Source organism: Asterias rubens, chromosome 11 (genome assembly GCF_902459465.1).
Source record: "Asterias rubens chromosome 11, eAstRub1.3, whole genome shotgun sequence".
NCBI classification, from domain to species: Eukaryota; Metazoa; Echinodermata; class Asteroidea; order Forcipulatida; family Asteriidae; genus Asterias; species Asterias rubens.
Genome location: NC_047072.1, coordinates 2257846 through 2271820, shown reverse-complemented (window position 1 = coordinate 2271820; position 13975 = coordinate 2257846). Strand labels below are relative to the sequence as shown.

The window sequence follows — 13975 nt, the reverse complement described above, 5'->3', positions numbered from 1 at the left end:
AACTCCATGACCCATTTTCATAGAGCTGCTTTGAAAACGACAAGTAGCTAAGCTTCCCAGCAGAGTAAGGTAACCAGATCCAATACAATATTACAAGTGACATTTGTGACAGTTAACCTCTTTTTCATTTTCACTTAAAGCCATTCGACACTTTCGGTATAGAAAAAAAAAAAAAATCACAAATTTACAAATAACTTCCAGGGTTTACAGAAGGTAATGGTGAAAGAATTCTCTTGAAATATTAGTCCATGGAATGCTTTACTTTTTGAGAGAAAACATTAAAACAATATAAATTCTCGATATCGAGAATTACGGATTTATTTTAAACACATGTCATGACATGGCGAAACGTGCAGAAACAAGGGTGGGTTTTCCCGTTATTTTCTCCCCACTCCGATGACCGATTGAGCCTTAATTTTGACAGGTTTGTTATTTTATATAGAAGTTGTAATACACGAAGTGTGGGCCTTGGACAATACTGTTTACCGAAAGTGTCCAATGGCTTTAAACAAATTCTTTATCGATAACTTGTGCTTAGGCAACACAATGAAGTTGGGCCCAGTTCATAATTAACATGTTATGCATTTTCAATGCAGTAGTGATTTGGTCATTCAAACTCTCGGAATATTTGTCTTGTTCGTCTGTTTAAATGTTCTTTCTTTTCCCATTGATAAAACTATGTAATTGTCTGGGCCTTTTTTGGCATGCCTAAAATCAGTATTCAAATGTGTTAAAGCATGCAGAGAACATGACACTGATGGTTGTCTGATGGTGAAGCTCTAGTAATCCGTTTTGGGGGAATTTGTTTAAAGACTGCTAGACATATTTTTTGAATTTTAGCCCCATGAAAGAGCCCATTCACAAAATTTAAAGGCTAAAAAAAATGATTGGGAACACTTTAAACTCACATTCTATTACAAGAGCTATTCACTTCATGTTGACTGTCTTCTAGGAAATAAAAATATCTCTGACTCATACTGAAGTTGTGAATCTCCCAAATTTTCCATTTGTTTAGTATTTGGATGAGCCACTGAAATACTCTCCAATATATTTATATTTATTTTTTTCTAAACCAAACACCTTTTTTTGAAGTCTGTTGATTTTGTTTTGTTTCACAAAAACACTATTTTAGTTGTTCTTACTTAATGGCACTGTTCATGTTTTGTAATTGTCAAAGACCAGTGTTCTCACTTGGTGTATCCCATCATAAGCATAAAATAACAAGCCTGTGAAAATTTGGGCTCAATTGGTCATCGAAGTTGCGAGAAAATGATGGGGAGAAAAACACCCTTGTTGGACGAATTTGTGTGCTTTCAGATAGGAATAAAAGACGGTAGCTAGAAGTCTTTTATTATTTTAGTGAGAAATTACCGCTTTCTCAAAAACTACATTTCTTCAGAGGGAGTTCAACTTCTCTCCAATGCTCGTTACCAAGTCAGTTTTTAAGTTAATATTTGTTGTGAGTAATTACCAAATGTGTACCTTCCCTGACTCAGGCTATGTCCGAAACGGTGACTCCGGCTACAGCTACGGCTAGATCAGCACGTCTGCCAGTGTTGAAGAATAGGCAGATGCGGACGATCTAGCCAGAGCTGTAGCCGAAGTCGCCGTTCCGGACAGGGCCATAATATCTTCTACAATTCAAATGTTTGCTTATTTATTTTAACTGTTCAATTTAATTGATTTAATTGATTAGATACCGTCTTTTAGCCATTTAAGTATTTTTTATTCATACACCGCTTTATCAGTTTATTTTTTAATCAGTATTACAATACAATCAAAATTACCAATACGACTGTTGTGTTTATTTCTCGTTCAGAAGATGTAAATTCAGAATAAGTTGTTGTTGGACTTTTAAATGAGCTCAGGGTTTTGCTCCCATGCATGAATATGCCCCCAAAAATAATACAAATTGAGAAACAATTAATAATTTTTAATTTCTTTTTTAATTTCTTTTTTAATTAGATTTAATGTGAAATGACCAAAAGTCATAAAAAGTATAACCTTTTTTAGAAATGTTCCAGGTTGCAAAGTGAAGCTTTTAAATCTGAACAAATGTAAAGTAGAAAACATTCCAAGGAATTTGTTTCAATTCAGCATGCTTTGGCCAAACTGAAATCGATAACTCCAGGGGTTCCAACAAGGTGGACCTGCCAACATTTCTAGTTGGTTCATGTAAGCCACTGTTCTAGAATTGCTAAGGTCATGGGTTCGAATTCCACTCCAGTTATATGTCTTTGGTTTTTATCCACAGAACTCTTCAAAGTAGCCTAGTGAGTATACAGCACACATTGTTTAAAGGCAGTGGACACTATCGGTATATTACTCAAAATAAATTTTAACATAAAACCTCACTTGGTAACGAGTAATGGGGAGAGGGGATGGTAAAAGACACTGAGAGAAACAGCTCCCTCTGAAGTAACGTAGTTTTCGAGAAAGAAGTAATTTTCCACGAAATTGATTTTGATACCTCAAATTTAGAATTTGAGGGCTCAAAATCAAGCGTCTGAAAGCACAGAACTTCATGTGACAAGGGTGTTTTTTCTTTCATTATTATCTCGCAACTTCGACGACCGATTGAGTCCAAATTTTCTCAGGTTTGTTATTTTATGCATATGTTGAGATACACAAAGTGAGAAGACTGGTCTTTGACAATTACCAATAGTGTCCGTGTCTTTAACTCAGAACTGCTATTTGAAATCTAGCCTTATTCTTGCAGCATATCTTAGAAACATATATTAATGTAAAGTGTTACCATTTCTTTCCTGTTTAGGCATTTTCTACTGATTAGGAAAACAAGATTATGTCCTTCAAGAATAGACTCATTAGAAGTAGGAATGTCCATTATATTACAACTGCAGTAAAGATGTTTATTTTACTACTTTTAATATATAGGTTAAAAATTGAGAACAAACTCACAAATTATTTTCATTAACAACCAGCCCATAGAGCTATATAATATATTTCTATGAACCAGCCTCATGATAAATATAAAAGGAGGAAAACCAGCTGTGATGATATAATAGATGTTAAATTTGCATCGGGGATAAAGAATATTAATTTTGGTTTTTACCCATACACCGATGTGTGTTAGCACTGTATACTCAGTACTTTCACGAGTCCTGTGAAAACATATCACAGGCATGTTACTCGGGTGGGATTCGTACCCACAACCCTTGCAAATTCTAGAGCAGTGTCTTACCAACTAGACTACCGAGGTTGCCCGGCAGCTAGAGGCAGTTCGAATCCTATGTTTTGGCAGCAGGTACCGCAACGATATAATAGATGTTAAATTTGCATCGGGGATAAAGAATATTAATTTTGGTTTTTACCCATACACCGATGTGTGTTAGCACTGTATACTCGGTACTCATCACTTCAGGTGTGATGAGTTGCCAGTCTGATGAAGCCACTAATGTAGGTGGTGATCTTAACTGAAGTGTGAGTATTTTGTTCTCCATTTTTCACCCATACATTGGAATTGGTAAAATGAACATCTTTACTGAAGATTACATGTCTCATGGGGGATTTGTTTGTGTTTGTAAAAACAATTTCTTTGGATTATAAAACATAGGGTGGATTTCACAAAGAGTTAAATGACTAGTCATATCTCGAGTTAGGACGAGTTACTCGTCCTAACTTAGGACTAGTGTTAAGTTTGTAATATCTCCTAGGACTGTTCCTATAGGGTGCGTTCGTTTAGCTCCCCTGGTCGACCCCGGTGCGTGGCGTTTTTTTTTACAGGACGAACGTGGGTAATTATCTGCACAAACTCGTCCTGGGAATAAAAAAATGCCACACACCGGGGTCGACCCAGGGAAGCTAAACGAACGCACCCATAGTTTAATTAGTCCTAAATCTTTGTTTAATCGACCCCCTCAACCTCCCGTCATGCCTGTGGGTCCAATAATAATTTATACTTAAAGCATGTGTACAATATCTAAGCTCCCTTTGTTTTTATGGATGTAGTTTTGGATGTATTCTTACCAAGCTAGGAGGGTATTTGTTTTGGATCGAACATGTCGAATAGAACCATTATTACACTTTATTTCATAAAATATAGAAACATACGGGGCTTTTTATTATACAAGGTCTTACCATATACAAATGTCACCTTACATGTTTTACTGTAATTTTGTGAAATAAAACACTGTACATTTATAGCCATTTGTATTTAGTTCGATTTTTGGGTTTAATTTATTTTATTTTATATATATATCGCCCAACTCACGTGGCTGTCCATGATGGCAACGTGAAGAGGGCTACATAGAACTGGTTTGGGCTATCGGCCCAAATTAACTGTCACCAGGGACACATTGCCGACAACTCTTGGGCTCTGAAATTGGGCTAGCGCTACCTCCTTCATAGTCCGTAAGGATTTAGGCATGGGTATCTTCTACTGGGAGCCTTAGGCCCGCGGTGAGCGTTAGGCCTGCGGGGAGCCTTAGGCCCGCGGTGAGCGTTAGGCCTGCGGGGGGCCTTAGGCCTGTGGGGAGCCTTAGTTTCTAGAAGTAGTTCACCCACACGAGCCTGGCATATTATAAGCGCAGACATTTTGGTACCTTCAGGGATTACCAAAAGGTCATTTCAACACTAGTCCTTTAAATTTTGACACAATTGGTTTGGACCTATGTCAGAAATTTATCCTTAAAAAATAAACTTTAATGGTAAAAGTACTTTTTTTCTTCTCTTTCTTGGCTGTGTCAAAAATGGTTCGGTGCAATTTTGGTTGGCAATTGGATCCTCCCTGTAAGCACTGTTTTAAAGATTTGACTATATTTAGCTTGGGTTAAAAAATTGTATATAAATTCTGGAGAACATGGTCTGGTACATGGTTGTTGGGAGTTGAACCCACCCACTGTCTTGTGATATGATAATACAGTGTTATGAAAGCAAACAGCAGAGGGCGCTATACAAAACCCCAAATTCATCATGGCGGCCACGACGTCTGCATGTGTTCTGGTGCGAACTTCGTGTTTATTGCGGGCTGGATCGAGTTTAAGATTGGCCGGTAGAGCTGGTTCTCTACATAAACATGTCTCGGTTGGTAAGTGGAAGATTACATATGTGTTGTTGTCCTTTTTGTAAGTATTTCGTTGGTGGAAACTCGTCTTTTTAATACTCGGCCGGCTGCGTGTTTGTTGTCGGGTAAACATTTACGGGGGAGGGGGGGGGGGGGGGGGGAGGGAGGGGGAGGGGGGAGGGGGGTTAGCACATGTTTGTGGCCAAACTGAATTCTCGATTGGCCACAACAACAGTGGGGGCTAGGGTGCACAAAGAGGTGCACAAAATGTTTGGTTGGTTAGGGCCCGGGCATGGAGGAAGAATAAGGGCCCCCTCCATGGTTAGGGGGCTCTTCTGTTTCTGAAGTTCTGGCCAAGTTTAAATTTTTCTTATAAAGTAAAAAAGGGAAAACAAGCCTGTCCTGCTGTCAGCGTCAGCATGGTCAGCAGTGTCACCGTCAGGTCAGAGGGGGAGGGAGGGGGAGCACCCCTAAAAACAATCGTTTAATAAACAACAGCATGCAGAGATAACACATTTCTACTATTAGTATTTTTTTTTACAGAGTTGTGTACACTTCTGGCGGCCGTTGGGAGGAGGGTTACGTTATCGCAACTAAACTAAACCAATCATCTAATCTAGCGCAAAAATTATAGTGCACCAAATTGCTATACTAGTAGTGCTTGCGCTTTATTATACACACATCAATCATTCAATGTATATGGGTAAAACAAAAATGAATATCGTTGCAGTACCCACTGCTAGTGCTAAAACATATGATTCAAACTGCCTCTAGCTACCATACCAGGCAATCTCGGTGGTCTAGTTGGTGTGACACTGCTCTAGAATGGCAAAATCCCACCCGAGTAATACGCCTTTGACTTTTTTTCCACAGATCTCTGGAAAGTACTGAGTATACACAGTGCTAACACACATCAGTGTATATGTAACACCAAAATGAATAATTTATTTCTTCTTCATATAGGCCTGAACTATTTAAATTTGTATATCCACAGCAGGTGCTGGTAAATGCAATTTCGCCACATCGGTAGATGACATCACCATTGCAGAAACTACAGCCGATAAGAAGCACGAGTTTACACATGACGACGATGGCAGTGGGTACGGTGAGATAAGAGAGCGCTTTACAAGTCCAGAGTTATTGCCACCGATGGGAACACGGTCAAAACTCCTTGATTACTTAGAGAGACAGGATTGCTACAAGAGAAGGAAAGTCATCGATATCCCTGAATTCTATGTTGGTAAGTTGACGAGAACTTAATAATAATAAGCCGTTCTTATAGCGCATATTACAAAATAAAGTCTCTAACTTGCGCTTCTGTGATTAAAAACATGGGTTTTAAGTTTAGATTTAAATTGTTCTAGCGTGGAACAGTATTTGAGATTGTTGGGATGGGAAGAGAGTTCCATAGTCTAGGTGAAGCATATGTGAAGGAACGTTGACCGTAGAACTTTGTGTTAACTGGAACTGCTGTGAGAAAACCTTTTGAACTGGAACAAAGTTTTTGCGGAGGGTGATAGTGTTGAATTAATTCCTGGTGCTGATCCGTTTTTGCAATTGTAGGTGAGTGTTAAGAGTTTGAAAACTACCTGTGATTTAACAGGTAGCCATTGGAGATTGCGAAGGATTAGAGTGATGGGTTCAAGTGATGAGTCTGGCTGCTGAATTTTGAACGCGTAGGAGTTTTTTGAAATTGTGATTCTGGTAATCCGTACGCTGGGAGGGAGGGGGTTCATGCGCGTTGTACACTTTCGTTTTCTTACAAAATGTTGAACTATATGATTTGAGGTATTGCATGGTGAGGTATTAATATATATATTTGGTTTGCGGTAACACCATGTGTGTATCTACTTGCCAGGTAGAGTTTGTTCTTAGAGAACTTGTAAAATAAGAACATAGCTTCATGTCCTTTTTTGCACCATTGCATAAGAGTACAAATGTAAGACTCAACATTTTTATGTTTCGTAACGTCGTAGCTCCTGCGTTCTATACTGAGCTCTTTAATTCCAGGTAAACATGGTCATGTGACCACCTTTCAACCATTAGGACTATGTTGTATAGACGATGTGACCTTTGACATCACATGTTTACAAAAGAGCCATAGAGCCTGGACTTCCTGCAGGCACGATTTGTACACAGCTTAATGCAAGAAATCAGAGATCTTTTTTGTGTGGAGTTTGCACTGTCTAATTCTTATCAACTTTTGATATGATGAAAGGGGGCACATCTCAAAACTTGTCAAATTTTTACTTTCATAACTCTTGGATTTATGTAGAAATTATGACACGAAATGTCAACTTTCCCATAGGACCAGTGCATTATCTTGCCTGCCAGACTAGCCAAGGAATGTACAAGGTCGCGCTTATTGTAAACAAAGTTCACATGGTCTGTACACTAGTAAGTCATTTGGAAAAAGTACAGTTCTTGACCTCAACACAACATTTCTTTATTCATCAGCCTTCGTATTTTGTTTACATTCACGCAACCCTTCTCAACATGGCGTTCTCTATCCAGCCGTGGCATGAGGGCACTATTACAGTTTTCATGAGCACAACAGACTGCATAATCTCTATGAGTTATTTCTGAAATAAAATCATCAGAATTTAATATCCTTCCAAAAAAATAGTGATAGTTTTAAATCCGTCTGGTAGACATAAATGGAGATTGCACTGTCTAATTCTTATCAACTTTTTATATGATGAAAGGGGGCACATCTCAAAACTTGTCCAGCTTTTATTTCCATAACTCTTGGATTTATGTGGTAATTATGACACAAAAAGTTTTAATTTTATACCCTTTGTAAACTATTGTTAATTTTTGTGTTTTCTTAGGCAGCATAATGGCAGTGACAACAGCGGACATATATGCAAAGGGTAAATCCAACCGATTTGTTGGTATTTGTACAAGAAGAGGTGGCTATGGGCTGGGAGCTACATTCATCCTTCGCAACGTCATTAACGATTTAGGTAAGTTCATGTTTGGAACTTGGTTTTCCTCTTCTAGAGCCTGGATATTAGCTTGCCAAAGAGTAGCTTTAAAATAATAATAATAGTAATAATAATAGCTTGTAGCTTTTTCACTAACACTATATCAACCTCTACCCTCGCAGGTACCCATTTACCCCTGGGTGAAGACAAGCAATTATAGTAAAGTATCTTGCTCAAGGACACAAGTGTCGCGTACGGGATTCGAACCCACACTCCGGTGACTGCACCAGAACTTGATTTCGATACTCTTAACCACTCGGCCATGACACTCAAGTGAAAGTGGCTTCTTATATAGTGCGCATATCCATCACTCAGTGACGCTCAAGGCACTATTACATACAGTTTTTTTCTGCAAGGATGAAGGACTACGTTTGAATTATGATATTTACTCCTTGACATAGCACCATGTAATGGTTTACAAGGTGCTGTGGCGCAATATACTGCCAATCAAACCATGAACATCGAGGTGAACTCCTTCTCTTTTCGATAAGTGCACTGGGTTATTTTACTTACGTTACACAACACCTGTGACCAGCGGCTTTACGTCCCATCCGAAGGACGAAGCAACGGTTAAGGGTCTTGCTTAAGGACACAAGTGTCACGACTGAGACTCCAACCCACCCTCCACTGATCAGAAACACCAGTGTTTGAAATCGGTGCACGTAACCGCTCGGCCACGACACTTCCACATTAATGCTCTTGTTTCTTATCCACTTGAAATTAAGAGGTTGTGCTTTCTGCTGTACCAGCCAGGTTCCTAGTGGATTAAACCCTTGCCTACATCCTTGCGGACTGTGAAAGGGGTGACCCTGTCCGAGTCCCAGGTGCCCCTGTGTTGGGTTGAAATCCCAAATCAGTTACAGTGTAGCTTGCACCTTGATGTGACTTTCCGGCTTTGTAATGTTGGGCGATATCTCATACAAAAATTGTATAAAAACTTAACATTCGATGATGTGTTTATCTGCAAATATTTTGTTGACAAACTTAGGGTGGACATTTATATGCACCAGTGCTTTACTCCAACCCTCATTTAAAACAATAAATCAATCACAATATAGGAAACTGATATTTGTTGTAATCATGTGTACCCATCTTTTTTACTTTCTTTATAATTCCCAGGAGTTGAAATTTGTTTTGAGTTGTACAACCCACTCATCCAGAAGGTTGAGATGTTGAAGTTAGAGAAGAGGTTAGACAGCGACTTGAAATATCTACAGGATGCTCTGCCGGAATACAGCACCATCGATCCTAACATGGTGCCTATCAAACACCCCCCTGGCAAACCAGTACCCATCAATGATATCAAGGTAGGACACCAGACACTTGTCTTATAATATATAGTCTAAAAATGTAGGTGTTGTGGCTGAGCGGTCAAGTGTACGGTACCGCACATGAGCTCTGGCATTTCAGTTCAGCCCCAGGTGTCCCTGATGACAGTTGATCAGGTTGACAGCCCAAATCAGGGGTTTCCGTTAACTTTATTTTCAATCATGTGTCAATCGCCCGTCGCGCGAGTCAACCAAAATTGTTGATCGCCCGCAGGTTTTTCACTAGCCCACATGTATTGACCTGGCCTTTAATTTCATCTTCACAAGGGCACTTCCATTGGAAAGTCATAAAGTCAATGGAAAATTTTTGAGGGACACCAAGGCAAAGACCAGGGGCAATGGAGGCTTATGGCATCCATAGCCTGTGTGTAGTTCTAGGCCTGCATATTTAAAGTATAAAAAGTCCCATTCCAGTCAAAATTTAAGCTAAAATGCCAATGATCTTTTTAGCTGCATATTTTCTGGAAATTCTAGCCTTTTTAATGCGTGTAATTTCAGGCCTTCAATAAACACCAATCTGGGCGCGCAAGTGTTGGCACCGCGCGCCTCTGCTGTGGTGTACCTGTGCCTAGTTTTGTGCACAAAGACACAAGAAAATCATGTTCCTTTTCACTCTCTATGGAAATTAGATGTTTTCCTCAACGACTTACACCAGGTTATACCAATGTAGATCACTGACCACAAAATTTTCCAACTAAAAAGAAACCGAATCATCTTGAAAACAGTGCTTGTTTTATCATCTTGAAAACAGTGCTTGTTTTAGGTGAGTCTAACTCACCTAAAACAAGCACCGTTTTCAAGATGATTCGGTTTCTTTTAACTCACCTAAAACAAGCACTGTTTTCAAGATGATTCGGTTTCTTTTAACTCACCTAAAACAAGCACTGTTTTCAAGATGATTCGGTTTCTTTTTAGTTGGAAAGTTTTAGTTAGAAGTCAAAGACGCGGAAACTGCATAGTAGTCGCTAAAATGCGTTACATCGGCAAGGTTTTTTGTAAGAATTCCAGTGTTTTACTTTCTGCTTATATTTAGAAGTTTATCAAGAGTGTATAGATGTCGAGGAAGACATTCAAATCCCATTGAAGTGAAAAGGCAAATGATTTTCTCGTGTCTTTGCGCACAAAATTAGGCACAAGTACACCGCAGCAGTGGCGCGCCGTGTCAGCACTTGCACGCCCGGATTGGTGTATAAGATGGTGTAGGCTACGACATTTCAGGCTACTTAATCACAATTTTTCTAATTTGTAAAAAGAAAAAAAATAGACCATATTAGGAAGAATATCACTCTAGAAAATGATTGCAAATCCTGAATGCTTTCTTGGTCTCCCATCAGGTCAAACTGAAGCCGAGGCCGTGGTACAAACGCTGGGAGAGGGCGGAGCTACAGGGTGTAGATTTCTCCAACGTCAAAGAAGAACTTGTAGAACAAGGTAAAACATGGTGGCTACCAGACTACAAACGCATGGACCTCCTACAGCAGTGGAAACTGCCAGAGAATTTACGGACTGGGATCGAACGAGAGGTGGAAAAACTCGAGAGTGACATCAGTCAGGAGAGGCAGAAATGATGACACGATGGATCGATTCATTTGTGGAATTTTTAGTAACTATTAACATTGGGGAGCGCCTCAAAAGAAGGAATAGTAGGATTGTTCTCATTTGATTGGATAAGAATCCCAGTTCGTGCACACAAGCTATTTCGTTGGAGTGCCAAATCGTTCCACTGGAAAGTTTCAAATACTGATGCGCATAATATTCACTTGTGTAAAATTTGAATTTTGTGTAGCTATTACCAGTGAGGCGACTCAAAAGTAAGAAAGGTAGGAATGTTCTGATTGGATTTTAAAGTATCCAGCGCGTGCACAAGGGCTGTTCTGTTGGACTGCCGGTACGTTCCATTGGAAAGTTTATGTAAGATGGAAAGTGTGGATGCTCTTTAAAGATTGGAAAATAACCTGGTATGTGTGGTGCCCCCTACCATCATGAAGCCTCCCACGGTGAGGTATAAAAGTTTGTTTGATTCCATGATTACCCGAAGAAAAAAAAACATAAAAATTACTAAGAACACAAATTGTCTTTTTTTGCTATTCTGTTCATAAGTGTGACATAATTCCACTCTTAGTCCTTTTCACACTACAGAGCGCTGGCCGGCTGCAAAGTACCCCCCCCCCCCCCCCTTGCCACGTGCGACCCAAAATGGCTGCACATTCGTGTATTTGCATGTTGTTATACCAATACTTGTGTGTACGGCGGAGAAGACGTCTTGCAGTTCCGGGAAGACATCGCCGACGACTTGTCAGGAGAAGACGATGGTGTGGCAGTGCTTTAAAGACAGTGGACACTATTGGTAAATGTCAAAGACTATTCTTCAAAGTTGGTGTATCTCAACATATGCATAAAATATCTAAGCTGTGAAAATTTTAGCTCAATCGGTTGTCGAAGTTGCGAGATAATAATGAAAGGAAAAAACACCCTTGTCACAGGAAGTTGTGTGCTTTCTGATGCTTGATTTCGAGACCTCAAATTCTTAACTTGAGGTCTCGAAATCAAATTCGTGGAAAATTATTTCTTTCTCGAAAACTACGTCACTTCAGAGGGAGCCGTTTCTCACAATGTTTTATACTATCAACCTCTCCCCATTACTCGTAATCAAGAAAGGTTTTATGATGATAATTTTTTTGAGTAATTACCAATAGTGTCCACTGCCTTTAAAGACATGCAGTATAACAATCGGTTTTGTCGTCTGATTGACGGGTTTTATGGCACTTGCCAGAAGTATTGGTGAAAGGTCAATCTGGTCTACCAAGAAGAGCGGCCACTGGTGGGAGCAAAAGGGAGCTCTTTACCTTGCGACAGTTTGTTTTTCTTTTGAGAACTGTAAATCAATGGTTCTTTGTGTCCGTGTTTTACCCAGAGGTTTTGTGTCATGCATTCATCTCAATTTTTGCCTGTTCACACTAGCAGTAGAAAGAAAGCATTCCTCCATTCCATTATTAACAGTGCTGTTTTCCCAGTGTGCAAACCTGTGCAAAATCAACCCGGTTTTCTTGCAACGAAAAAATACTGAACAGGCTTAACCCTATTGGCTAGAATTTTTTTACTAGCTTAAAAGACTTGTATGTTTCTTCTAAAACACTTTATGCAACAGAACACTAATGCAATAAAAAGAACATTCAGGCCTTTGAAAACAAAAACTATTATCCTACCGACATATAATGATCATTGGCTTTTTTCAAGGTTTTTCAGGTTGTTCTCTGCATTGGGCAGGGGTCCGTTCATATCCTGAACCACGCACAGTCAGCCAATTTTGAGAAAACTTTCCCGTGTCATGTAGTCACAACTAGCTTTTTTGTGACTTCATCATTGGCCCAAAGTACAACTTGTCTTAAAATTTCATCATCACTCCATCGGTAACTACCTATCGCAAGAAAGTGAAGACATTTTTAACTTAAATATTGACGGTTAGGTAGTAGACAGCAATGTCGATCGAAGAATTCAAATCTGACTCTGGACAACACAAGTACACCAACGGCCGGAGTAAATAAGAAATACACACATGGTGTGTGTACGAGAAGGAAGCTTGTTCACGACAACTATTAATTTATCCTATTCTTACTCCATTCATGTGGTCTATTTTTTTAATTACGATTTCTCTTTTAAACCGAGATGTAATTTAATTTTATTTTCATTCTTAAATGTAAGACACTTTCAGAAGGAAACAAAAAAAGGCCCCATGTTACCGGGAGAATTATTTGGCGCGCTATTTGCGACCTCTGTGACCTTAGTGGAAGCAAAAGGTGGGTAAGTTAAACTTGCTTTCGTTCTCACTATTTGCTTTTCCCGGGGAAAAACGTTTTACCCCGGGGTTAACGCCTTTACCCCTACCCCTGAGCAGGGTTATTTATTTCCCGGGATTAAACTATTTCCCGGGAAATTGTTTGTAGTGTGAATAGATCGTCCAAAAGTTCCCGGGAAATACCTGTAGTGTGAAAAGGGCTGAAGTCACGGGCACTCCGGAGAAACTGGCTCGACTGTTTTTCTTAACAGTATGCATGTTTCATATATCAAGTAACATGCATTTACAGTTGATATGACACATAATACTTCTTTTTTATATTTGGCTCACTTTTTCTACACAGTGACTGGACAGTGAGAAACTTTTTATTGAAAAACTGTAGAAATATCATGAAACATGTGCTTATAAATTACAAGGAAAGTACAAAGTGTTTATGCGCTTAGAGGCTTTTGCATTAGGCGCTTTACAAATGTCTTTTTATTATTATTGTTATGAAAAAACTAATTTATGTAATATTTCACAATACAAAATTTCACAATTCGATCAATATACATTATGCTTACTTTGACCTCTTTTTGTGAATAGAAGCTGTGTCAAATTTTGCAGCCACTTTGTGGCTGGTAGGTGCATTATTTTACAAGCCGCTTGTGGCAGCTACATGTACGGTCTCTAATGGTTTAAACATCGTAGAATGTCTGTGAACAATGTCTGGTACGATGACTTGCTTAGTACCGCTTACATTTGAATTCTTCAGACTATAGAGACAGTTGCTATGTCAAATGGTTCCGGGGAAGCTTTTGTATAGATGGATTGCAATACGCGTCATTGACCGCCATCTTTG

General features: G+C 39.3%; 1 protein-coding gene across 2 annotated transcripts; it reads left to right on the top strand.

The window, feature by feature from the left end:
- The first annotated feature begins 4909 nt into the window (after positions 1–4909).
- Positions 4910–11409, top strand: LOC117297017 (39S ribosomal protein L19, mitochondrial-like). 2 transcript variants are annotated; one of them, XM_033780138.1, is made up of 5 exons: positions 4910–5047; positions 6021–6263; positions 7855–7989; positions 9130–9317; positions 10673–11409. In XM_033780138.1, exons 1-5 carry the CDS (start codon positions 4933–4935, stop codon positions 10904–10906), a joined length of 915 nt encoding a protein of 304 aa, XP_033636029.1. In that variant the 5' UTR covers positions 4910–4932; the 3' UTR covers positions 10907–11409. The 2 variants fall into 2 exon arrangements, with proteins under 2 accessions (XP_033636029.1, XP_033636028.1); XM_033780137.1 differs by having other exon boundaries at positions 4912–5047; positions 6018–6263.
- Positions 11410–13975: the final 2566 nt, after the last annotated feature.

Excerpts from the sequence above, each read along its gene's own strand:
- LOC117297017 (XM_033780137.1), top strand. The coding sequence starts at position 4,933 with ATGGCGGCCACGACGTCTGCATGTGTTCTGGTGCGAACTTCGTGTTTA. Across the intron at positions 5,048-6,017 it reads ACATAAACATGTCTCGGTTG|CAGGTGCTGGTAAATGCAAT; the intron begins GTAAGTGGAAGA and ends GTATATCCACAG. Across the intron at positions 7,990-9,129 it reads CAACGTCATTAACGATTTAG|GAGTTGAAATTTGTTTTGAG; the intron begins GTAAGTTCATGT and ends TATAATTCCCAG.